Genomic DNA, 27,964 nt, shown 5'->3' on the forward strand with positions numbered 1-27,964 from the left:
GGACCCCACGGGAGCAGGGGGAGGACTCCTCTCCCTGAGCAGTGGCAGAAACAACAACTGACCGTAACTGCACTTCCCTGCACCGCTGGGGGGAGGAGGTAGAAACTGGAAGGAAGGAGGGGTAGGGGGAAGGTGTTTTTAAGATTATTTTACTTCTCACTCTTTTGAGTCTTTTGCCCATAATGGTGATCAGTAAGTGACCTCTCCCAGCTCTTAACTCTTGAATCCTTCACTGATATCAAAATTCTTTCAACAACAGATTTTCATGAGAGCAGACTGCTTGCTCTTTCCTCCCTTCCTTCAAGAACTAGCACACTCTGAACTAACCTTGCAAAAAAACTTCTCAAGATCATTTTTCATAGTGCATTATCCTGGAGCTTGTTCTTAGGTAATTTTTTTTGGAGCAAGAACTTCACACTTTTGACATCTTCTGGAGTCAAGTCCTCTGCAATTCCATATAGCAGTTGCCTGACAATAAAGAATAGAGAGACTGTTCAAGAAAATTATAAGAAGTAAACACCACAATTACACATTTGAACTGCAGAATGTCCAGCTTCACATTTGAGAATGTCCAGTTATCCTGTGTTCACTTACTGATCTTTGAGTCTTAGTTCTAAGCACAGAAAAAGTCACTTAAGTACTTTGTTAAGTACCCGGCTCCTTGAAACATTTTATATTGCCTCCTGTGGTAAGCATGCACAGAGAACAGTTTCAATCTCTACCCCCATTTTATCACAAATATATAGGGCTGACATAACATCAGCTACTGAGATGTCTAGTGTTAGACAACACAACACTATAATGCTAGAGGAACAGAGCTGCTGTAAAATAAGGGAGGGAAAAAACCCAAAGCACCACACCCCCATCCCCCCACAAAAAAATCCCAAAATACCAGAAAACAAATGGATTCATTTAAAATGAGGCTCAACATTCAAATATTGTTTGGAGGCTGATAAGCTATTCTTCATTTGTGAAGTTTTTCTCAAGTAAAAGGCTTTCTGAAGTGCAGCAGAAAGTTCTCTGTTCACATATTTACTAAGCAAAGTCAGACCACAACTTGTACTGCACATCTGTCACCTGTACCAGCTTAGGTATAAACACAACAGCCCAGCATAGCCTGATCCCAGTTTTTAAATCGATTTCCTGGCTTCTAAAGCCACCACTTCTGCAGATACCAGATCACTAAGCTTGTATATAATAATCACTCAATTTTAGCCAAAAAAAGCCCAATTCTAGGTTTGTATACTACAGTGTTCTGTAACAAGATGACATCTGGAACAAACCACAGAAGATGACCAAAATACTGGAAAATGGCATGTTATACATGTTTATTATCAAATTTACATTCCACTATGAAACAACAGTAAGTGCAAAAGCAGATGAAAAAATACCATGAAAATCCCAGACTGTTAAACATTGTGTATAATCCCCTCATGTAACAGCCAAATGAAGCCCAAACCCAATTATTCTCCTTCCTTCTCTGCTGCTGTTTGACTGCAGCAGACATTTAACTTTGACCAGAGGCATTTTGAGCATGCAGGTATCACTGAGTTTATCAAAAACAAACAGTGAAACTAGAAAGCTTTAAGTTTGTGCTTTGTTTAAGACAGTTGGAATACAGGTAAATACAACAAGAATTTCCTTCTGTCTCTTGTGACTTTCACAAGCATAGGTAAGTCCTTTCTAGCATCTGTTTTTGACTCAAACCTGCAAGATAACAGAACCTTGCTGAAATGCAATTCTCCATTCCTTCTAGGTTTACCTCCCACTCAAACAAAAGGTCTGGTGCAGGATCTTAGCTATTTTAGTCATGCAAGTTTTTCACCTCTCTTACAAGAGACAACAGAAGCCAAATCAGGTCCTAGAATGATGGCGACTTCTAAAATGTTTTCAGAAACACATGTTTTTAGAAAAAAGTTTATCTTCTAGGTTTTGGCACAAAATGGTAAACTTAGAAGAAGTATGAATTTTCTCTGTTGCTGCAAGTTAGGGATGTATTACAAAATGTAATCCATGACCATCCAAAGGTATAAATGCATGACAGAATTTCAACAAATGCACCACAGCATTGACCAACTGGGTAAACACACAAACACAGTGGAATACAGGCTCTTCCATTTTCTTTTTGCCTTATGTAAAAGTATCTGATGATAAATCTCATTCTACAGAAAACAAGCCAACCAACCTCTCGACATCCACAGCATTGTTTGAACTGAACCACTTTATATTGTTGGGCTATGGAATATGGAAGCATCCCAAAGAGAAACATGCATTTAATTTATATGCTTTTAGATTAGAGGAATTCTGCTTTAGCTGATTAGCTACTCTGCTAACACACAGAATGATCCAATGGCTGGAGTTAGCTAATGAAGCCAGTTAGTCACACAGCGTTAATACCTTCTGTAACTTACATGTATTCCCACACTAAACACACAGAATGGACATACTTTGACAGGCTACACACTTCTCTGTTGATACCAAACTGTCTAATCTTTCATCAACTCATCATTTCCCTGCAAGTTCCAGATACCTAGCAGAACCTGTCTCAGATCACTGGAGACCAAAATAGCACCCCCTCCTTTCACTCTCACCTTATGTAGCTAGGCAAGACATGGCTAAGTACGGACAAACATAAATACTTACAGGAAAAAATTAAATATTTTTCATTTAAAAAACAAAATGAACCCGTATACAGTCTTTTAAATAAAATTCACCTTTTATAAGTGTAAGATTTTGCTTAAAGAGCAAAAGGCAACTCCAGGAGTTCCTGAATATTTCTGTGCGCTGCTGACAGACAAGTTTCTGCTCAGAATCCCTGTGCAAGCTTGAAGTGGTTACTCCTTTTCCTTTTACAAAAAAAAAACCAAAAACTTTTATCAAAGAGTCACCACAAGATCTATGGAACTGTAAAAGCAGAAAGGCCACGTTACAAATTTCCTATAAACAAAGTTAAGAAGCTTTCTTTTCCTGCCCTACTCCACTCAACCCTGCAGCAACAGGGGTGCTGATTACGGCGGATGTGCCTTACAGCAAAGGCCAGTCAGTGTAATTGCACTGATTCTTCACATCACACACCCCAACAGCTACCAGCGATGTCCCACATCTGCATACAGGCAAGGTAAACTTAACTGGTTTATCTAACTGTATGGAAACTAAAATAATTTTATAATGCTGACAGGTACAGTGAAAATTTACATGAAGACTAAGAACCTGTTTCCCTTCAGGTCACTAGCAAAGACCCATTCCTCCAAGCAGTTTTGGGCAAACTTCTTTAAGTTACACAATAAATCTACTATAGATTGTTCAGTTATGACTAGAACCTTTGACAGGAAGGAAACAAAAAAGCAGCATGGGCAGTAGTATTTTGATGATTACCACTCAGAAACCAGATTTCTAAAATGGAGTTCTCTTTTGAGTTGGAAAGTCTGCCTCAGTTATGTTCAGAACCACACTCCATCAATCAAAACACTGGATTAAAATGTTCATTAAAATGCCTCAAAGAACACCAGATTTTTTCTTCCTGTTTCTAATGGCAAATTCTGCTCTTAATGAAATTTTTGAAATAAATCCTGCCTAAAATCAGAAATAAGTGAATGAAAGGCATAAACTTTACTGCAGAACTCCCAAATGTACACAATGTCTACTTGTCAAGAGAAGAGGCAGGCTACTGAACTTCCAACACTTTTCTTGAAGTAAATGCTCTTCACATATGTCAAATAAAAAGAAACTCTGAATCAAGCACCAAGGGTTTATTTCCTTTTGCAACACTGAAATGTGCCTGAGATATCTGTGTGTCTGTGTGTGTGCAAAAATATCCTCATTTAAACAGATGCACACTACACTTTGAAAAGATTTCTTAGCTTGAAGTTTTCCCCAATACATACTTTCCTGCTTCTTAATTCTTATTCATTGCACATTCCTCTGTGTGCTTCGTTCCGAAGCTGTGGGAAAAAATTAACTTCTGTTAATATCTCACTAGCACAATTGCACTATTTCAAAATATAAATCCTGACCACCAGTTTCTGTGTTTGTAAACTGAAGTATTGTTTTCTAACACAGAGCTACATATTCTCTCCCCTGCTTCTCAAAGTGGGGAGGAGTTCAAAAGATCACAGTTCCTGAAATGGAAAATACAAGAATAAAAAAAGTTTTTGAATTTGTTTGCTACAGAGAGGAATTTGGATCAGTAATACTGGTCAGATTGACTGTTATTTTAATAATATATTTAAATGATATAGCCTGACTGCTAACGACTAGTAAAACACTATGGTCATATGCTGGAAAAAAGTAGGACAGCTGCAAGAGAGTCCTACACATACAGTTTAAAGGGTTAAAGCACTGACAATGTCTACAATAGTCTTTTACTTTTGCTTAAGTTAAGACAGATGCTGAAGGGGGTCTCAAAATTAAGCTTTGGTTTCCTCTTTCTTTTCTCCCACAAAAGCCTTCTTCCTCAAACCCAAGCAATATTCTTTTGCTCCTTGATCCCAACACTTGTCCCTCCCACATCTCTAACATGCACGTGCCTTCTCCAACTCTTCTGTAACACATCTAGTGATGCCTGCACTGGATGTTCATCCCTCATATTTTTTACTATGCTCTAAGTCAAACATTTTTCAAGCCAGTTAGTCTTCTTTTAGGATACCCATTTTCGATGACTGTGTGCAAGCTGGAGCTCCCAGTGCTCCAATCATGGCTGGAAGACTCTGGTTTCTTCTCAGTCCTACCATCAAGTTGCTACCTGCATTTAAAAGCCCAGCTGAGTCCTGCCTCTGCAAGCCAACCTCTGGCCCTTGATTTTTCGCATGGTCCTGTGTTTCAGGGGGCTTGATTACCCTGGCAATGCCCAGCCTCTTCAGTCTGTCCACCAGGTTCATCTTCAGCTGGCCTATGTCTGGAGCGTTACGGGAGGGCTTGAGGCCATACATTTCCTGCAAGAATGTTTCTGCTGGTCGAGAAGCCAGGAAATTTTCAGAGTGATGCACTCGAGGCTCAAACAGTGGAGGGGAAGGACAAGGTGAACGCGATGGAGAATTTGGTGGAGTAGAAGGAATGGGAAGAGTTCGAGGGGGTTGTAGCAAAGGCAGTTTTTCCAATATGGGGCTGTCGTAAACCTTGGCAGAGATGCCTCGTTCTTGCAAAAGTTTGGCCAGACTGCTTGTGCTGCTGAAAGTAGTAGTTGAGTCTCTTCTGTTGGTGAGAAATTCTCCGATACTAAGTCTGTAAGGAATGGCTGGAGTACTCACTACTGAGTTTCCAGTACTGCTGGAATTTCCCAGTGAAAACGGAGCACCCATGGAGCTGAAACAAAATAAAAACAAAACAGAGAATATGCACACATTAGAGATCTTTATATCTGCCCTGCTCTGTATTTGCCTTAGTATACAGAACACCGCCGCTAGTAGCTGTGACAGCTCCAGCTTTAGTAGACTCAGAATTATTGTTCTGCAAAGTATCAATGAATCTACCTTCTGTGATCACTTATACTGTATTAGATAGAACATCAACATCATTGTCCAATTAGTTTAAAAAATGTATGACAGAATTGGAAAATAAATTATCATAGAATCCTTTTTTTTAACACCACGTATATGATATAAGGCACTTGCTACTTAAGAGTTAAAATTTACTTGCTTTAAGTTACCTTAACCTGTTTTAACTCTCACTAGAGAATACCAAATTTCCCTTTGTAATCACAACTATGTGTATTAGTAATATCTTACGTGTTGCCTAGCTGCCTTGGTATTTTTTAAAACTGGTCCATGTATCAGAAGCCAGAAAGTAACTGCTTAATCCTATGCAGCAACATTTAGGATGTTAGCAGTCCTCATACCTGGGAGTAACTTGAGTGACATCAGATGGGTGAAGAATCCTACAGGTAGTAAAGGTAAATGTGGAATTTGTTGAAGACAGACACTTCCCTGGATTTGAGGCTGAAACGTGAAGAATTTACATCCATTGAGGGTACAAATAAAGGCACATAAGAACTAATAAAAGTTTAAGATAGTGTTATTATCACTCTTAATCTTTTTAGGTTTTTTTTTAAAGTAAAGAACAAAGACAGCATTGTCTAACAGTCAAACACATTCCATAGAGAAAAGGACACTGCAAAATAAAACCAGGAAGAAACACTAACAATGCCTCTTACCGGTGAGCGGTACTGCTGCTGAAGTAATAGGTGGCAGGAAAATCCCTGACACTGGCTTTGCCAGTGTACATTTCTTTTCCTCTGGGAAGGACTGTTGTGCTTGAAATGTTATGCCTCCTTCACTTTCTTCCTCATCATCCTCCTCCAGGTCAGATATGTGGTGCACAGTGTCATCAGACAGAGGGGTAAAGCCTTTAGTAACAACACCTGGTCTTGGGTCAAGAATGGTGCCTAGGTTGGGTCGAGCAAGCTGCTGCCAATGGAAAAGGGTCTGAGATCCTGGGGTGGTAAAAGAGAAGAGAGAGCTGTTACCTACTATTGTATTGAGTTACAAGAATTCATCATCAAAATAACTGCAGCCAGCTGGTGCCAACACTGTGATCCACACGATGCACCCGGATGGCAGTGTGAGGAAACAGCGAAACACTTAGTCCCATGTAAGAAAGCCAAGTAGAAAGTGATGCTGATGAGCTGATTGGCATGGAGCCCACCAGATACTACTGCTTCCTGTTACTGCACATCATACCTAGCTATACACACACCAACAATGATTTAGCTGGTGAATCTAAAATCCTTTTCTGCTGATGAGAAGAAGATCATCCTCTTACCTTCAATGGGTTTGACAATTTGCAATTTTTCTGGTAGGAGGACACGGAGATTACTACAGCTGGCAGAGAGATCAGTGAATTCTGAGTTTGTACCCGAGGAAAAAGAGCTTTCTGTCGGTGTACTGAAGCCACTGGCCTCCTCTTTCTGCTCAGCCAACAAATTCAGTTTTCGGTCCCACTCCTCCTCAAAGAACTGCTTCTCACTCAGGTAGTTCTGACGACGGAGGGAGAGCCTGTGCAGAGCTGTGACCAAGTCATTGTCTCCAGGGCTTCCCGGCTGGCCAGGAATGTGAGTGTCTCTGTGAGAAACATCAAATAATAATATATATTAAGACTACTAAACTAACTATGTCTCCATTACACACCAGAGGTCCAATCTGGATTTAGTTTTGAATCAGTTAGTTTCAGAAGGTAACAGGCTGTGTTTCCTACTTCAAATTCTTCTCAGAGCTGTTCCCCATGGCCATCCGTGTGTGGCTCTCCAACTGGTGCACACCAGACTGGAAGGGTTTTGCTGTCATAACAGCACTTGACCGATTAGATCCAGGGATTGGCAATGGAGCAGGAAAGGGAGAGGAGCGGCCACGAATGACATTAGCAGTCTTGACAGTGTCAAATACTCGTTTCTGTTGATCCCTACAGAAAAGACAAGCAAACAAATGTGGTTTTCAGAAGCAAAAAAAGATACCATAAAAAAAAAAGCTCTGAAAAACAGATTTTCAAAAGTCTGTAGAGACTTCACTAAAAAGATGTCCAGAAAAACAGGATTGCCTAAGGCACTCATGTTTTCAGGAGAACTACTCTACTAAGTATCAGAATCACCACTTACTTTAACCTGAAAGACCTGAACCTCTACTGATAACTATTTTAGAATATTCAGAAGCATGTATTTTATTTATTAATTCTTGGTCAGAAGTATAAGATCCAGGAACACGTCTTCAGGGTTTTGAAAACTGTTATCAATCTTTCAGGTATAATGTCATTTGTCTGGGAATTTTTCTACGAGCATTAAAAGGGATAAAGCTAGTCCTGTGCATCAGAGAATCTGGATCAAAAAATCTCATTAATTAAAGAATGAAATGACATCCTTTTAGCAAATTTCCAACTTCTTCACAGAATCCAGTACAAATAGTAGGTTTCAAAATTAAAAACATTACCAAATACCACTAACATTTTTTTATTAAGTTACATAGAAAACTTACTATAGAGGGAATATACACATTTATAGACTCTTAGAAATCAGTTTCACCTTACTGCATACAAGTCTATAGACAAATATCAAAATAGCTCATAAGGATCTGAAAACATACTTTTGCTTGGAGAGAAGAGATTCATCAGCCTGACTCAACTCCTTCCGCATTGTCCCTTCAATTTCTGCTGCAAGGGAATCCTAGAGAAATATGAAAACCACAAGAGCTGACAAATTAGATTCAAGTCTACCTTCTAACAATTTTAGCAGAAAATATCTGTAAAAATTACTTCTAAAAATCTCCATGTTTCCCCAGAAGAAACATGGACAACGCTTTGGATAAATCCTTCGGACTCTGAAGGAAGAGCACGGGGGGCAGTTTTCCACCATAACCACACTTATGTGTAACCAGTCTGGGTTCAGTTTTCATTAGAAACATCTGCTTTTTCTTCATGTACTCTTTATGTTGGTTTCTTTAGTTAAGTTACAATTGTAAAAGCACTCTTAAAAGGCCAAGCATGAGTGATTCTGTATAGAGAACAACCAATCAAAACCTGATGAATTCCCAGCACAGCCTAGATATTTTGAGTACAGTATTCAGAACACACCTGACACTAATATGAAGGGGAAAATCAAAGCCTTTAACCCTTTTCCACTAGTTTAGTCATCTCTGGCACTCAATTAGGTTGTGCATTACTAATGATGCTTCAAATTTAATCTCACAAAGACATAAAATTACTCTGAATTCTTGAAAAGATGCTTTGTTTCTTTAAGAAACACTGGTAAGTTATAAAATTCACATCAACATAGAACAATACACTAGCACAACCGAGCACAAGCTGCAGAACGTGCTAAATCCCTCATTAGCAGAAATGGCATATAGAAAAGGAAAAATAATTGTAGTATCACAGTGTGTCAAGGGAATGGTTAGTTTCCAAACACATAAAATTCTCATAAGTGTACACACTGAAAAACTGAAAAACTATTAGATCAGCTCCTTTGCCTGCTACAAAACATCTTGTGCTGCAGGTCCTGCAATGGCCAGTGTGCTCCTAGAGCTGTGTGCTCCTACGGGCTGTCTGTGCCGGCCGGTGTGTGCCGTGCTAGCAGCGTTCCTCACCACAGGGAATGCTCCACATGGCTGGCGGTGGCAGAGACAGGCAGCAGAGCTGACTCTGCTGCGCAGCAACTTCGCTTCTTCTTGGGACTCGTGCAACATCCCCAGACACTCTGCATTCCGATCCTGCAACTCATGGAGCTGAAAGAGGAAAGAGGCCATTGCGTGATCTCTTCAAAGAGAAGAAGAATGAATCTGAATGAACTCCTACAGGAACCTACACTGACTGATTCAACACTAATATTCTTCCAACTGCATGGCACGAGCCAACATCTGGAATGGACAAGAGTCAGCAGAGCAACCATACGATTTTATTGATAAAGCATGAAGTCCATATTAAGATCCAAAAGAGGAAAAAGTATGATGAAATCCAAACAAAAATACATTGAAGAACTCTGCAAATACAGTACCTACTGATGCAAAAGAAGCAAAAAAAGAGAACTGCCTTAAAACCTAACGAGCTACAGTATTGTTGACATAATCAGTAATATTCACACTAAAACATTTTTTCTTGTAACCACTAAGAATACTAAGACCTCCCTACTTGAAACACCTTCCTTGCCCTTCATACCCCTGTGTAGATTAAAGTAATTATTCTTTTCCTCCAATCATGACTCCAACCACAATGAAAGACTAGAAGTCCTACATAATTAAAAAGTAGCAGTTCCCATTCTCTCTGTGTTTTCTTTCTCTTGTATTCTATTCCAAACATTTATCTAAATGTATGTAGAAACTTTAAGTACCTCTGCTGTCAGTTGTCTCTGAGCATCTTTGGAGGCTTGTAAGTGAAGTTTCAGCTCCTCCTTCTCAATCACATTCTGAAAGCACAAAAAGGTGCTCATCATTTTCTCAGCTGATGTCCCTGAGAGGTTGATCCTCTGCCATACTTTCCTGAAACTCTCTTGCAATGTAAGCTCCAGGCTTGCAGGTAAATTTTCACCTGCTGTAAGCACTGGTGAGCACACGCTGCACAGATACATACACAGACACACACATGGACACTCTTCATCAGCATTCCCTTACTTCTTTGAGTTTATGTTGAAGATCTACAATCTGAGACAAGAGGGATGAGATCTCTTCTTGGTAGCGAACCACTTCCTCACTCTTCTCTGACAACTCCTCTGTTATCCTGGAAATGTGAGCATTTGTTTGCCCTACAAACATAAAAAGAAACTTAGTAGAGACCTTCTCCCAGCAAATGAAATAAACCCCCAAACTAAACCCAAAACCCAGAAAGGACAAGTGAAAGTCAAGAATAATCTGCAAAAACAACCAATACTCTTAGGAAATCAATTCATAATGCGTTAAGAGTAGGTGCCTTAGAGCATCCATAAAGAAAAGATTAAGGAGGAGGCAGAGAAGGAGTTAACTTCAAATGCAGGTGTAACATATTAAGAGCTAAGTATGCAGAACCTGAAATACACATCACAGGAATGTGAAATGACTGCAATAAAATCCAAGGTAAGCTGTTATAAACAATTTCAAATGACCCAACCCCTCATGACCAAGGGCAGACTTGGAATATGCTGAAGAAGTTGGGTTCTGAATTAATCTTGTTATTAACTACCATTCTTTGTAAGCAAAGGCATTTTGTCAAGCATAGCATACACTCCTGATTCTGGTCACTATCTCCTCCCCAAAGAGCCACTGAATACAACTTCCTGTTTCTTTTTTTCTTTGAGCAATCACTTCATCAAGTGAGATGACAGAACAACTCGAAAAGCTGACATATTTTTACGCAGTTAGTCTCGCTTGTATACTTGCCCCAAAGCATTGCAAAGTCATAAGAAAGTCTGATCAATCTTGCATAAAGGTGACACTACAGATTTAGTCCTTGTTGTACCTCACAGATTTACTGCAGAACAAGGTCACACTTTATAGGCTCATGGGCATTTAAGCTCAGTCAGACACCATTTTTGTGAAAATGTGAATCTTACAGCTGTAGACAACACGCCCTTTGGGATAAGATTCTTTCTGCAAGTCTAATTTACCTAGCATGCCTACACGTGCTCTAGAATTGAATAAAAAAGTGAACTCACAGACATTCTCACTGAAGGAAAATAGGAGACCTTCTATTTGCAAAAGATATATATTTTCCCAGAGGGATCAGAGTAAATTAACCAACTAAGTATCAATTCATAGTATTTTGGGGTCATCTGGAACAAGAAAAATCAAGCAGCAACCCAGTCTTCTTTATGGTGGTTGAATAGAAAAAAATAATCTTAAAATATAAGCTTATTATGCACAAAGGAAGTAGTACACATCAAATGACTACAGATAAAAAAAATGTGCCACCAGTTTACACAACCACCACAAAAAAACCCCCAACAACTACTTAACATGCACTCCTATAAGAGTAGCTGCAATTCTTTGCAAATAACCAATCACCAAAGCAAATACAAACAACTGTTCTACACAAATAAAAACACTTGCTAATTTAAATGCTTTGGTTCATAATATATATTTTAAAAATAACAGAGTTTGTAGATTTAAGAGTCTATGCACTGATACATTTCAGTGTCAAGTGTGCTGAATACTCTATACAAGATGAATATTTTGTCCATTTTCTAGTGTCTGTAGGCTTCAGTTTAGGAAGTTCATGAACATTAGACTTCACATTCATTTGCTCTCTATAAACACAACATACATACCTACATTTAAATGACAGAGTGAAACTTGATGAAATACAGAAACAATTTTACATTTGGGTAAAGAGCAAGTCTTGAATGACTGGCATAAATTACTGAAGCTCTTTTTTGATTCATGGTTAACTAAGAAGGTATAGGCACCAGGTATTTCAAATACCATTTTGCCACTGCAAGATGCAACCTGGATACTCACGGAGTTCTTTCACACAGTCATTGACCAGCTGCTGTTCCTTCTCTTCATACGTGATGGTTTCTGTCTTCAGATGGCAAGCCTTCAAGAAAATTTTTGCTTTATCAATAACAATTTCAGTTTATCTATAATGTTATAAATTTTTATTTTTAAAATTCTTGCAATGGAAGAATCTCCCCTCTAGCATCTGCTCACACTTCCAAATTGTTTTTTCCACCACAACCTGTTTCCCTGAATTTTATAGGTCTTTTGAGTGACAGACACACAGACACATGAACAAAACCTGATCTCTTGGCTCTAATAAAAAATTGTTGCAAAAAGATGTAATTTGGTAGGGAAAGTAAACCAAGACAGTAATCAGAAATAAGCAATTAAATTCACTTCAAAACTTCACAGAGGAAAAAAACTTGAAAACTGCATGATGTTAGCCAAATCTTTTATGGCACTGAAAAGCTCTTGGTAGTACAGCTTTTCTCTGTATTCCCCAGCTAGGCTGGTTGGAATGTAAGTTTTCTGGGCCAGAGACCAAATATCACAACATATCTAAACAATATCAAGCACACTAGATTGCCACTTCCGTTTTGACTGTGAGGATGATAATATTAAACTCAGCACAGACAAGTCTTCTATATTCAGGACTTTGCCAGTAAGTGACTCACACCACAAAACTTAGTAAATGGTTTTAAAGATTATGTGAGCAAATAGCAGTACAGCCACACCAGTGCAGGCTAACACACTTCTTTACATAAAGCTGTCATATGGAAATAAGTTAAAAAAGCAAATATAGGCTCACTATGATTGAGGCTATTTCAAATCAATGAAGGTTGTATTGTATCACAGAATGATAGCATGCTCTTTTCACTCAATTTTTTCACACTAAAGCAGACTAAATTAATCTGTGCCTGGTCTTGTGCAGGGTCAGGAGCACAGTAAATGCAATCTGATTTTCTCTTTCTTATCCTACAGCACTACTAAACTATCCATCTTGTCTCAGGGAGTTTTAGGAAGAATGTGCATCTCATGCTGAGTATTTTGGAGATAAAACAAGGGGAAAAGTATATTTTGTTGACATTAAAGGGATGTACTGCTGAATCAAGCTTACACTGGGAAAGGCTCAAATAAAAAGAAAACTCAAACCACCATACACAAAAAACCCCCAAATCCCACCTTTCTTACAAACAACACCTCCTTTCCTTAAAAGCAACAAAAGGACCCACTTTTAACCAATGTACCATTTTACAAGTTGCACTCTTCACTACCAAAGAAAAGACACTGCATCTGTAGATTCCAATTCTTGGAACCTTTGTTGTAGGCTCCAAGACTTTTATAGCTATTACTTTGTCTGGCCATTTAGTGTTTATCCTTTTAATGGCACAGCACCTGTATTCATGTTTTACACACAAGAGAAATCAGTTAAAATACAGAAATTAATCACACAGTCAAAACTAAGTGTGTCTTCAAAATAATTTAATTAGAAGCTTATTAACCCTTAATATTAAATGTCATCTGATGAAAACATAATGGCAACAGAATGGAATTCCCAAAATACTCCTGCTAATTGTGGTCAGATTTATATCAAAACAAGTCACACGAGCCTGAGGGCCTGATGGGTCCAAATACTTTTGCTGGGTGCTTATATATGTTCCCATATTCTTTCACGTTTCACAAATGCACTGAGAACGGACTGCTGGAGAACTCTGGAGGTACTGAGGAACGAAGGAAAGAGAGGGATGTGGGCATGGAGGGTATGATTTGTATACAAAACAGTCACCCTCCACTTCAAGAGAAACCCTGATGCTGGATTTTAACCTTGATTGGTTTCACACATGGCATACACTGTAAGTGGGATGTACCTTCGACCGAAGAGCAAGGTTCTCCTCTTCCAGCTCTCGGAGTTTATCCTGCAAGACATCCAGCTGCAACGGGTCGTGTGGCACCGTGAAAGACTCATTGAAGCGGAGCGGTGTGGAACAGCTGGAATCCGTCTCGCTCTCCTCAGAAGCAATTGAAACAATGCGCAGCAGGTCGTCCTTCTTTGACAGCTCGTGCTGCAGCTGGTTAACCTATGGCAGATGGAGATCACCACCTCGTGAAATACACTTTAGATATACAATATTACTGGGTATTATTTATGTAGCTCTCTTGAACATCACTGCTCCAGTCTAAAATGAGATTAAAGACTAGCTCACATCTCTATTTATTTTACAGGAATTTCACAAAATCATCATTTTACCACTGCAAGGGAGACTGAAAATTCAAGATACCGCAGAAATGAACAACAGAACCTAGTTTTTAAATAGTTCAAAATTATTTTCCAGCTGCTTTGATACATGTCTTCATTTTTACATTCTAACTATCATTTTGATTATGGCCATTATTCTGAACTGTCGAATTCCTGAAGAGAAGGACTGAGAAACAACTATTTACATGTATTGACTGGTACCCTCCAGTCTCCACATTAAATGAACCATAGGACAACCAAAAACAAAACCAAAAAGACAGATCTCATTTAGCTAAATTCCATTTTGCATATCTAAATTTTTATATGAATATATAAGTTTATGCTGTCCTACAGCTGATTATGAGTACATTTTTGTTACCAGCATACTGTTTTATACAAATAGCTAAATCCATTTCATTACATTAGACTACTGTTGACCAAGGATTATTTGTAAACTATTTAATTCCTTTTTTTAAGAAATAAGAACAAAAAAGTATTAGATCGAGAATTTGTGCTTATAGGAAAAGCTGGATGAAGATCTTGATCAGAATTCACTTTTCATTACATTTTATTTATTAATTTGTTTACTCTCAGTGTAAACATCCCATTATTTTCTGGCTGTTTCCTCACTTGTGAAGTTGTTGTGTAGCAGGTCATGTCAGATACAACCTCTTATTCTGACTTCTATTATAGATTCTTAGTTTAATGGTGGGAAGTCAGACTGATGGTCTGATATACCCTAATGATATCTAACATTCTCATAATTTCTCAGTAATTACAATATGCAGTCTTCATGGTCAGTTCCTGGACTGAGAAAGGTGATTGAGCAATGATGATTAGAAAAATGACATCCAAGCATACTTCTGTAGTCTGAGAGCACCAATCACCTGCTTTCACAATTAAATAATCCATTTCTATTAATCCTCTTGCCACCATCATAAATAGAAAAAAAGAGAGAGTAAAAAAAGGGGAAAAATCCTAAATAAAGGAAAAAAAACAAGGAAAAGCAATCACTTACTCTGTCTAGAGTTTGTCCTAACTGTTCTTCTAGGGCTTCGTTCTGTTCCATCAACAGATGGTTTCGCTTAAGGAGGGCTTGTCCAATTCGAGCTGCCAGTTCCAGGTCTCGATCTTTCTGCTCACAAAATGAGAACAAATGTCTCCTTTTGATCATATGAGGTTTAAATTCAGAGTAGCTTTAGATTTTCCTAGCTATTGCTCAATGCATCACCACTCAGAGATCCCCCTTCACTCTCAAATGGATCAACAGTGTTAGAACAATGATTAATGCTTCACCATTTGAGTCCAGAACACATCCATATCTGTGGTTTTTGATACAGCATATTCTCTTCCACAGACATTTGCAGCAAGAGGAAGAGGGGACAGCACCAAACCTGGGGACACTTTTGGGTTTTGTGCTGAGTACTGGAAAGGTTATGTGGGCTCTGCTGAATCATACGAAGAAGCCACAATTACTTTTGTCTTTCAAGTGACACTTTCTCCAGAACAGACTGCTCACCTTGAATAGTGGTGAGAGGGCAAAAGCAGAAGAGCAACAGGAAACCAGAAGAAAGCCACTTCTTTCTTATACTCATTGGCTCCATGGGTACCCACAGTTTTGTTAAATTTTGTTTCTGAGATGGCACAAGCAAATGGGCAGCTTGTCATCACCCATGTGTTTGAAAAGCGGCTCTTGTAGATAACTGAACCAAGATTTCCAGTAGCTGAACAAAACCCTTCCTCAAATACCTGCCCTCAAATACACCAACACAGCACTAGAGAGACAAGCTTACCTCAGCTAACAGACGTTTGACCATGTCAGCATCACTGTAGGTCTTCTGTTCTGCATTACCTGTGCCAAGAACTGAAGAGACAAACATGCTTACTGAAGCAGCTGAAATACAAGAAGACTGTGGGAAGGGGGAGAGCTAAACTCAGTTTTTTATATACAAATACAGTACTAGGTTGATGAAACTAGCAGAGGCTATGAAAATGCATCTTAACTTCTGCTTCAGAAATATAAAACAATACTCATTTGGGAAACTGATAAATGAGGTGTTGAACATCTACAGCTTTCAGCAATATTAACTAAGACTTGAGGTGCTCATACATCCTTCAAATTTAGAAAAAGGAGAAAAATCTCAAGATCAGCTTTTTGCATATAGCTAAGCAATTAAATCATCCAGCCTGCTGGGGAAAGGGGAACAATATATGGGAGCATATCTAAATATAGTTGAACACATAGTTTAGCCCTGAAACAAAATTCCCACTAGTGTGTGTGAGAGCTATACACAGGAAGTATGGAGACCCCAGGGATTAGTCATGAAAATGCATTTATTAAGGGCTTCACCATCTTGAAAACAATTAAAAAGAGATGAGATGATGTACATCTGCATTTCAGATGTAGTAGTAAATCCTATCTTACTAGTTGAGTGACTTCAACATTTGAAGAATTTGTAAAACTATTAGAAAACTGAGAGCAAGCAGGATTTGAAAAACAGGATTGAGTGAAGAACAAACAAAGCATGAAGAATTTGCAACGACTTTGAACAAAACACAGTGCCAAAATGCAAAGCACTGGTCTGCTCTAGTTCATGTCCTGAGAAAGAGAAGATGGTAGTAACAAAGACACCTTAATTACCTTGTGCAAACTTGTGAGATCCATCCAAGGAGGAGGAAGGAAGTTCAATAAGAGCTAGAGTGACAGCAAATGAAAGATATGGGGGGGGAAGAGAACAAAGAGGAGAAAGAATTAAAATGTAAGGAAATAGGTGGAGTTTTTTGGCATGCATTTTCCACAACTAAAAATAAAAGCTGGGGCAAACATACTTTTTACACTATTAAAACTTTCTTAGGCCTTTTAGGGAACCATTTAAATACGATTTCCTTCAGGAGCAGAATTATAAATCTCCCTTGCAAGTGATGGATGTTTGTACTTGTCCAAGTACAACAGAAATTTGCTATTTTTGCTTTACAGCATGAGGATCATGAAAGTGAAGAAGGCAGCAGCATCTCCTTCAACTGAAGGTCTAAGTTAACATGTTTTGAAACTAATTCCATCATCACTGAACTGCAAAATAAGATTACTACGGATTTGGTCTAAGTATTTCCTTCACTCTTTTACCTTGTTTACATCTCACTCATTTCACTCTGAATACACAGTGGTATTCTCAGTTCTTCTGTTTGTCCTTGCTGAGGACTGAACACTTAATTATGAGACAGTGAAGTGCCAAGCTAAACTGTACAATAACTTTATTTACTTGTCTTATATAAGCAGACTTTGTACTTCACATACATAATGTCCACAATTAACCTTTTAAAGCATAACACTATGACTATGCTAAGAACAAAACCAAGTTGCATTTTAGTATAGAAAGAAACTTTCTTGCCACCTTGAAAGCCAGCAGGACAGAAAGAACAATACAGAAGGAAAAGGTTTACTGAACTGTATCTCTAAGAGCTTAACAGAAAAGTAAATCAATGTAGCAAACCAAACACTTTTTTATCCAGTAGATTAGTAGGCAAAAAACCCCAACGTGCTGTCCCAAGTATTTAAGAGCTTTTTTTTTTTTTTTTACAGCATTGCCATGTACTAACTGTACTTCTAAGCAGGAAAAAAATAGAAACTCTCCAGAAAATTTTAAATACATATCTATCAGTAGTATAACATGCATTTGGGAGGTCAGTTTTACCGTAGTGGTTGCTGAGAGGGGACTCCAAAATTATCTGGTTTACTAGTAATCTGAAAATTCACTGCACATACATAAGTAATTTACAGCCATTACAGGCAGAATATTACAGCCAGTTCTCCTGTGGCAACTGTTCCTACCCAGTGATTTCAAGTTACAAGCTCCTATCCAGTCCCCTTAATAAAGATTTACAGTAATTCCATACAAGGTTATTCAGGTGACTAGATTCCTAAAATCAAAAGCAAATATCTTTACTCTGATAAATAAAATCGCAGAACTAACAGCTTTGACACTTAGCTCTACATAACTTTTGTTATTTTCTCACAGTACAGGATCAAAATCATACACAGTTTGTTATAGTTCTCTCTTCTGAACACACACACAGATGCAATCACTCACCTTGCCAGGCGAAAGTTGCAAGCAACTCTTCATTTTGGTTAAAATTCTTGCTGTGTTTTGCCATGTCCCTTTATTCATACACACAAAATAATTCTAAAGACAGAGCTTTTGTAATTCAGGGCTTCTTATGCTACCACAGTTGAAGCAGAAAATATTCTTCCACCTCACTGAAAACACTGCCACTGGGCACTCAACTGGTCATGGGATCAACCTAATATAGCAGCAGCAGCCATAAAAAGAGGAGGAGCTCAAGTGCAATAAACTCTTTTGCTATTTTACTTTTATTCCTCAACTAAAAATTCACTTGAACCATAATTTTAGCATTTTCTCTAGGAAAAAGTTGTAAAAACGTTTCCAAACATATATAGGGGTAGAAAGACACGCACATAAAACCCCATGTTATGCTTCAAGAGTTATGACTTTCACATTTATTCCCAAAGCCAGGCAACAGAAAGAAAGATACAAATTTCACCTAACAAGCTATCCAACAATGATTATAACTAGATCTTGATTTATATTTGTATTTGTCTGGCATCACTCTCTCTGGGTGAAGTAGGAAGACACCGCTTTCTGCAGCACCTTGACCGCCAAACAGTACACGACCGGCTTCATGAAAACATTGCTGATAAAACCCCTCCCTCTCACTGCAGTTTGAAAATGCGAGCTCATGCTGACTGAAGGTCCTTCTCTCAGAGCCCTGTGTTCCATCACACAGGTGCTGACCAGGGAGCTTCAGCAGAGCTGCATTTGATGTCAAGTTCCATCTGATAGACTCTGATCCCACGTCTTTATAATTCAAACTCAGAGGCAAGTACACACCCCACTGATTACACAACTGCAAAATCATTCACTCGACTATAAAATCTTTTATGCTTGCAATATTATTATCAGAAACAGAGTGAGCAATAAACATTAAGCAGCTTTCCAATTACTTTCCACAGTTAAGAGTTCCAAGCCTGCAAGTCCAACTCATAACAAGGTTGCTTTAAACTGTCGAGTACTGCACTCTTAGGAGGTAATATTTCAGTCTTACTCCTTTGCTATGCACCCTGGATGGAAGCTTGAAGTACAAACAACAACAACAATGACAACAAGAACCACCACCACTTCAGAAAAACCTTTCAGAGGGGTGACATGTACAAGGAAGAGATAATCATTACAGATTTTATATAAATATCAAGTTTACTCTTCTACGTGGTTTGTTCCAATAGTTCCAATATATGGAGGAAACAGGACTTCCCCATTTCTCTGAAGTGATTACAATGCATTCTCCTCACATAAAAACACTTGAAACTACAGGCAAGTAACTGTTCGGTTCTTTTGGCAGCCTGCTATACATTTGATTTTCAATGTATTAAAGGTTTCTTCATGTGATTGAAGCTGTCCATTTTCTTCTTTATGATTTGAGAGGTTTAGGAACAAGTTACAATTTTCAGAACGGGAAGGCAGTGATCAACACTGATCTAGTACCCAACTACCTGGCATTTGTCCTTTTCTGTCTCCAGAAGAAACCATTAACAGCATTTCACACACAACATCAACACACAACATCAGAGCAAACATCATCAAAAGAAACACCTTCCCGAAAACAGAGCTGCTGTATACTCCATACCTCTTGTATTACATCTGTTCTAGCGCAGTTCTGGGCTCCTGCCTCTTTTTCACTATCACACGTTCCCACTCTTAGATTGGTGTGAAATGTAATGATTAGGCAGCCATGGGACTTGCTAAGTCAGCCCTTAGAATCGCAGTCCTGAACTATAAGCACTTCCCCTGAACTCAGCCTTCTCTTCCACCTGTCCAAAGTTTCCCGGATGTGAACACCTCCTAAGATTAGTATTACCTTTACATCCACATTTTTATCTTCAATATTTGGAAACTAATACCTCAGGCCCAGCTATACTCACTCATGTAACGGAAGGACTCCTCATCACGAGCCGGAGAAGTGATTTCCGGAAGGCGGCCATGGCAAGGACTGGACTGAATCCAGTCTTTATTTTCATACAGATACAGAGAGTCTACTCGTAACTTGTAATCTGGCAACTGTTCCTCCAGCATGCTCACCAGCTCTACCTCAGGAAGGTCCTCATTGGAGCAGACATCTGAAAGTGAGTAAATGGCAGCAATAGTACATTATTAAATACATATGATATTTAATACTATTGCTACAGTATTATACATTTTATGTGCCATAAAATACTTTATAAGTTTTCAGAATATTTGAAAATAATAATTCAGTATCAGAAAAAATTCCAAAATACTTATTGAATCAATATTTGATTTACACTGTAATATTTGCAAGTTACTCATCCCGAATTGACCCCACAATTTCCTGGAAGGCTGGTCTAGCCATGTGTCCCTCCAGCTTCCTGAATATGATGTATGTAAGGAGCTTCAGTTTCTATCTTTTCCTCTCCATTGAACTAAAACACAGACCTACATTTTATAAGCTATTGATTTTCTAAATTTTCATTGACTTTATCCTGGTTGTTACATTTTCCTTTTCTGAAGAAAACTCCTGTTTTTCATTTTCTTCTGTTCTATGCCTTTGTTTGATAATGAACATAGACATAAACAACCTTAAACAATCTTAGAGTAACTACAAAAATCAACTAAATACTGCTTTGAAATTGGGGAACAAATATAAAATTCCATTATCATCCTTATCATCCATTATCATCACGCTCTAAGAAATACGATACTCAAAATGCTGGAAACGAAGTTTAACTCTTTTTGTGTTGTGCTGTGTGTGTGCCCTTTAATCTCTTCACAATTATTGCAACAATAAAGAACCATCAGTTCTAAGTTGCTAACATACTGCTTATTGAAGGTATATGATGATTACCTTTGCAACATTTCCACTAAAGATGAAGACTATCTTCAGTATCTTTCAATGGACAAAATGCCAATGTTAATTATTGACACTGAGAATTTCACAAACAGTATTTCAAAGTGCACGCTGACTTTATAAGCAAGTTAAATGGACTCACCACTTTTGTTCCTTTGCAATATCACATAAGCAGCACAAAGAATGTGAAGCATAAAGTTGTCTTCACCTTGGCGCTTTATAACACATTAACACATTCAGGATTTGTTACAGTATTTCTTCAACTTACCAGGGATGCTGTCCAAGCCCCTGTGAGCAAAACTCATGAGTCCTTCCTTCACAGTTCACTTCCTTGGAAAGAGCATTCTGTAGTCACATTGTGCACCATTCCTTTATTGCTTTGATAAAAAGATTGCTTTGGTTTAGAGACAGAGTGAGAGCCATCAAGCCACAGACACTCTCACAAATCTGGCATCAACTCACTTCTGTAGGCTGGTTCATACTCCAGATTTACTGCCATCTTAGGACATGGTTATTCCACCTGGGCTATACTGAGCAGTAGAAGTTGCTACAGGATATTTCATGTGAGCTTCACCAGCTCCTCGGCTCAGCCATCATCTAAACATAAAACAAAGAGAATGCCAAAGTTTAATAGATTTCATTCTTTCAAAAGAGTAAACTAATGTGACTTCCTCTCTTTCAGTCTGAATTTCCCCTCTGTACTATAATTAACATTTTTTTATAAAACGTAAACAAACATTTTAATCCTCAGTTTACACAGTACATGTAAAATGTAGCATTAAAATATGCCTTCTCCCTGCAGACATAACATCTCACCTTAAGCACTGACTTTGCCAATTACCTATTTGTCTATGCCATTCCTCCTCTCTCATATAGTACTTAGTGTGTTCAGGTCATTCACTGAAATGAGGCATTTCCCTCTTATGCTAAAGGACAGCAGCTCCAACTAAACAGAGCTTTTCTTCAGGCTACTACATTTATATAAACAATGGATTCTAAAGGTAGGATTTCCAAACCACCATTCTGAGTACTTTGATTGTTAAAAAAAAAAAAAGTTTCATAGAACTGTTTGATTTAAGCTCTTCCCCTTTAGGAGTCTGTTAATTAAAATTTGGATCTATCAGAAATTTACCTTGTGGATCATGACACAATTACTGTTTTCTCTACAGCACGGAGACATGTAAACCAGAAAATGCAACTATGAGTAATTCAGTTAACCCATCAGAACAGTTTACTAAAATGAAAATTCTGCTGTTCCCTTGCCGAGAGTAATTAATCACCTTCCATATAAAATACAAGAGTAGTTCCAGATGACAGAAAAATACAAAATTAAAGAGAAAAAAGTCTCGTTTTTCCCTCTTCCTACATTCAGTAAACATAAAATTCTCTTGAAAGTTTACATGAATTTAAAATTTGCTCTTAACATTTCCCCAAGATCTCTGATCATCAAGCACAACAATCAGAGGTTTGTCTGGCTGTCTGTAGCAACCTCTCATTTGACAAGATCAAAATGGACAGCACAGGAGCTTTTTAAAGCAAGCCTGGAGCCTGCTAGTTCATCTGCTTGTAGACTTTGGCAGGAGACCAAAAAAGAACTTTCTTCCATTAAGGTCAGCTCCTACTTGTGAGCAATGTCTTCTTGTTTTGTCATTTATTTCTTTATATATGTGCTCTGTTTACAAGCTGTAATTATTATCCATATTAGACACTTAATAATACTTAAAAACAGAAAGACTGAGATTTCAGAAACATTTTCTATCTGAATGTATAGCTGCTCCCAGCACTTGTTTATGATTTTTTTTCTAGAGGCTGTTTTCTAATTGGATTGCTGAAAAGCATGAACTACACACACATCCTTCTCTAAAACAACTCAATACAGTATAAAAAAAGACATGTAAGAAGACTGCTGTAGATACACAGATGCAAGATGAATTTATTTTGTGATATAAAGAGTCACTGTAATGCTAGATAAAGTTCAGCACCATTGGACAGTTTCTCCACAACTTTGAATCTTTTTCCTTTGAGATTTTAAAATGTAAAATTGTAAAAATGATTGCTGCTACTTCTCAAGATTGGATTTAATCTCTCTTCAAAGTGCAAAGCAAAAGCACTACTTGTTGCAGGTCAATCCCAGTTCAGCCAAAGGAGGGGGAAAAAAAAAAAAAGAAAAAAGTCATTTGGCTTAAAGTTTTCTAGAGCATTAGGCCAACATCAAGCTATTGAATTGAAAGGGCAAACTCACTTGTAAAATCTCTGAGAAGTTTACTAGATAAGCAACCACCATAAAAGTTAATGCTTGCATTTTCAATGCTTCTCACAGCTCTAGTTTTCTGTACCATGGGGCAACTTCTGTAGAAATTCAACCAGCTAATGCACTGTGCAGTGCCACCCTGACAGTGACTCCATGACTCTTTTATGCTGCAGCTATAAAATTATTCCCTGACTGCAGATTCCTTCTGCAAGTCACAACTATAATTAAATACATTTTAATAAACCCCCATAAAATTTACAACATGGCTTTAAAATATATGACGATGCTATAAAAAGATGGACTAGAAATTAAAATTGTTATATTGTTCAGAGAGGCATGTCCAAAAGAGAAAACAGAAAACTTTGTCAGGTCTTATTTGTAAATCTTTATAAATAAAGATTATTTCCACTGTCAATTTACTATACTCATTCTACACTGACCTACCTTATTAGTTTTGTCCCCCCCACCTCCTCATATGCCAATTTCCCACTAATGTTTGAGTCTTTTACTAATTAAATTGAAGATGGAAAAACCAAGGGGAATTCAAACGTTGGAAAACAGCCCATGTGCAGGAGTGGTGCTCTCAGGAGGCTTTCTTCAAGGAAGGTTCAAGAGAGATGAAAATATCAGACAACATTTTATGTACATATCTACATACATACATATCTATCTCAATCTGTGGATTTCTGTACTCTCTAAATTAAATTTTACTCCACAATGTGTGCTTCACATTTCAACTCTCACTTAACTTCAAGCAGTAAGTTCAAATCAGGAGCATGTACAGCATGCTTCTTGTAGAAGGGAGAACCAGCCCTATGCCTTTTGTAGCTGCCCCACAGAATTCAAGTTGCTCTGAGGCTTGCTAGCTCATCTGTGCATGGAAAATGGAAAAGAAACATAAAAAAAAAGGCAATCCCATTCATACCAAAAAGTTTTTTAAAAAGCATGGAGGGCTATCACTTATGACCCAAGCAACAGTCTTGCTGTTCACCAATGTTATAACAAGACCTGACAAAATCCCAGTAAAAATTGTACAAAAAGTAAAGCACAGACAACAAAAAAATAAGGGCTGGAAAAACATGTTAAAAACATTACAAGAAATATATCAATGGTCTACTCAACAGTGAGACATCATTATGCATAGGTTAAAAAAAAGAAGTAGTAAAATAATAGGCACATATGCCATTAAACCAATGAGATTTCAACACATGGTTTGATCTTAGTAACAAAGAGATAAAAATGAATTCTCCTGACCACATGACAGGAATTTTTGTTAATTTTTCCTTCAGTGAGTCAGAAGACCCTAGCCAAGATTAACTTGCAAAAGTAATACTAAGTAAAGCCTTAGAGAAAGAAAAAACAGCTATAAAGTAGTAAAAATTTTTCTTGTCTTTTGTAACTACTTGAATTGCTTTGAGCAATTCAAGATGGATGCAGAAAAACAGCTATACCATCTCAATTCAGAATGTAATTCTGAAGACATTCTACCATTACAGAACTCTAATTCAAATCTGAATTATAAGAAAGGCTAGACAGTCACTTTACAACTGAAAACCATAGAAAAACGTGTTAATTTCTGTGTGCATAGAAAGTTAAAAACATACCCAAAATATTGGCATCTATATTGACAACATCCAAACTTAAAGATAAATATGCTATTATTCCTGTTTTCTATTTGTTGAGAGCAGCTGGCTCCTCACAAGCACTTGCAAAGACTAAACTAGATCTGCTCTGTACAATTCCAGGATGCAAGACATTAGGCCACAAGTAACACAAACAAAATTTTGACAAAAAAGAAGACTCTAACTTGATTAAGAGAGAAGACAACATCCATTTTCCAAAAGGGAGCCAACTGAATGAGTGTATTATTCTGAGATGCCAGCTTTTACTGCTATGTAAGTATGCAATTAAAAAAAACTGTCTCAAGTCATTAACATAGTACTTTTTCCATTACTAAAATTGGAATGCTGTCAAGCCAGCTAATAACAATCAACATATTCTGCATTTCAAGGTTAATGGAACAGTTCTATTATTACAGCAAACATGACCACACCAAATTGCTGCCAAAACATTCCTGGGACTAGTGCTCAGAAGCAGAGGCCAAATCCTTAACACCATCCAGCATGAGATGAAGGACAAAGGACTATCTACTAAAAAACAAATCTAAGTGAACACAAACTTTGCCTGTCACAATTAACACTTGCTGTTGCCTAACACCTGTTATTTTCAGTTAATACTGTCCCTACAGAAACCTACTTAGTGCTTATGTTTCTCTCATGTAAGGAAAAAAATTATTTAAAAGCGTATGCCAACACAATCCTAGTAACAAGTTGTCATAATCATAAACAAACCTGCAACAGACCTTCAACCATAAATAGTAAGGTATAAGAAAGGAAGAGCAAGAAAACAAAGCAAAACTAACACCTCCTCCACAGCTCCTGGACTGTTTGTAATTCGGGGTGGGGTACGGCTTCAGAGGGGAAGCTGGAGGACACCTCTGAGAGAGTGATGAATAGCAAGGGGGTCATGAAGCTGGCCACAATGTTCCCTCATCCTATTTTATCCAGAGTTACACCAGGCCAGGCTCACTTATTCTCCTTGTCAGTCATTTTTATTAGTCCATATTCTCCAAAGAAGCAAAACTACCTGTTAACTACATGTATATATGCTTTATGTGTACATGCACACCGTTGAATACCATAGTTAAGATTTACTTTTTTTCAAGTCCTACATGTTTGGAGTTTGTCTATACATACCACTCTTAGCACACAATGTAAAAATAGCAAATGCTTAATTGAAGTCTAACTTAATCTGAAACTATGAATGCTACCTACCTTAAAGACCCATATAAAGTTTTATTAATTTCTAATTCTTTTCTGTAAATGCACAATCAAAACATTACTATCTGTATACATCTTTTCTTGCAGGTTTTCTTTTTACAGAAGAAATTATGTACACACGTAGTGATGTTAGGATCACAGAGGAACCAAGAACTATCATGAATTGTGTATTTGTTGGTTAGAGTATAAAATGTGATAAATGCTCTTGAGGAAAGTGTTCTTAAAGGTTGTAATCAGCTTCTTTTAAAACTGAAGCTTGTTCTCTATAAAGCATACTTAATGGGAATTTGATGGGAACTTGAATAGCATTTAATTGAAATCACTAATGCTTTCAGTTGATGCACGGCTGAGTTCGCCCAAGGAAGTTGTGTAAGTTCCTTAATATATACCCCAACCAGGGCTCAGCATTTTAAGTTATAATCCTTTATTTATTAGAATAAACCAGAGCGATCTATATGACTCAGTCACCAGAGTACTGCTACCAATCAAACCAGAAAAAAAGGATGTCTACTCTTTTGTAGCCATCTCAGTGAAAATGCTATGTTCATGTCTTCTTGGAAAACAAATCCTGAAAGACAGCACTTCCACTGTACAATACTGGAAGCCCACTGTTAGAGGCAAACCACAATCAGAAAAGTCTCTGATTTTCCAACACCCTTCAAATGACATTTTCAGATACTCAGAAATTTGATAAATTGATACAATTCTAATAGGTGACACTGTCATTACAGAGTTGAAAAAATTCAGGTATTGGAAAATTTTTTTTCAATTTAGTTTCACTGTTAGAAGTGTAATTAAAAAGAAGTCTGCCTATTTTTACTCAGAACTACATCTTTTAAAAGATAACAAGTATCCGAAAACAACTGTAAAAACAACTGCAGCCTTGCAATGTTGCGTGAAGTTATTTATTAGTATACTAAGTATTTGCATTAGACTCACGATCAGTCAACAATAACTGAAGCATAATCAAGATATAGGACCTATGCAACAGCTGAAGAATGCATTAAAAAACAAAAACATGAGCATGCCACTACTACACATGGCACTTCTCCACTAGGGAGGTCGACAGAATAAATGACATTTTCTGACGTATATTCTTACTCCAGTTTAACCAGCTGATCAGAACGTAACAATGTGATTAACTAAAGTCGATAAAAGCCAAAATTTCCCTGTCCTCGATACGTAAGCAGGGCAACAACGGGGATGCCGCCGAGCGCTGCCTCCCAGGCGGGTGACACGGACCCCGGTGACGGCACCCGGGCCGCTGAAGGTCACACCGGGCACCGCGACCCCCCAGCCCGGCCGCCCACACCGCCCGGACGGAGCAAACGCAGCGCTGCGTTACATTACAGCATCACCACCGCCAAAAGACTCCCGTCAGCTGCCAACACAGAAAGGCACCGGAACTCCTTGTCCGCCCGGGACCGCGGGGCCGGCCCCGGACACCGCCTCACGCTCGGGCACCGCGCCCCGACCGCGAGCAGCCGCAGGGAAGCCGCCGCATGCCCGCCGCACCTCCCAGCCCAGGGGCGGCGCGGCTCGGCGGGGAGCGGCCCCGGGGCAGAGGAGGGAGGGTTGACCTGCAGGGGTCACCGCGCGGGGCACAGAGCGCGCCGCTCGCCCTCAGGCGGCACAGCCGCGCCGGGCCGGGCCGGGCCGAGCGCTCACTCACCGCCCGCGCTGCGCTCCCTCCGGCGCCGCTCCTTCCCGCTGCAGCCCCGCGTGCCACCGAGCGGCGGCTGAGGAAAGGCCCCGATGGCTTCCGCTCGGCTCCCGCCCAAAACTACAGCCCCCGGCAGCCGCCGCCAGTGACGAG

The 27,964-nt window shown here is 38.6% G+C and overlaps 1 protein-coding gene across 4 annotated transcripts; it reads right to left on the reverse strand.

Moving 5' to 3' along the window:
- Window positions 1–1,301: 1,301 nt before the first annotated feature.
- TRAK2 (trafficking kinesin protein 2) lies at window positions 1,302–27,959 on the reverse strand. 4 transcript variants are annotated; one of them, XM_064661982.1, is made up of 18 exons: window positions 27,821–27,959; window positions 21,520–21,654; window positions 21,326–21,434; window positions 20,117–20,311; window positions 16,763–16,816; window positions 15,915–15,985; window positions 15,140–15,256; window positions 13,754–13,963; window positions 11,904–11,982; window positions 10,086–10,216; window positions 9,806–9,880; window positions 9,066–9,203; window positions 8,067–8,146; window positions 7,189–7,392; window positions 6,757–7,055; window positions 6,149–6,427; window positions 5,834–5,933; window positions 1,302–5,301 (listed from the first exon to the last, which is right to left on the reverse strand). In XM_064661982.1, exons 3-18 carry the CDS (start codon window positions 21,360–21,362, stop codon window positions 4,626–4,628), a joined length of 2,745 nt encoding a protein of 914 aa, XP_064518052.1. In that variant the 5' UTR covers window positions 21,363–21,434; window positions 21,520–21,654; window positions 27,821–27,959; the 3' UTR covers window positions 1,302–4,625. The 4 variants fall into 4 exon arrangements, with proteins under 4 accessions (XP_064518052.1, XP_064518051.1, XP_064518053.1 ...); XM_064661981.1 differs by having other exon boundaries at window positions 21,326–21,654; XM_064661983.1 differs by lacking the exon at window positions 16,763–16,816 and having other exon boundaries at window positions 21,326–21,654.
- Window positions 27,960–27,964: the final 5 nt, after the last annotated feature.

Source organism: Pseudopipra pipra, chromosome 7 (assembly GCF_036250125.1).
Source record: "Pseudopipra pipra isolate bDixPip1 chromosome 7, bDixPip1.hap1, whole genome shotgun sequence".
Taxonomy (NCBI): domain Eukaryota; kingdom Metazoa; phylum Chordata; class Aves; order Passeriformes; family Pipridae; genus Pseudopipra; species Pseudopipra pipra.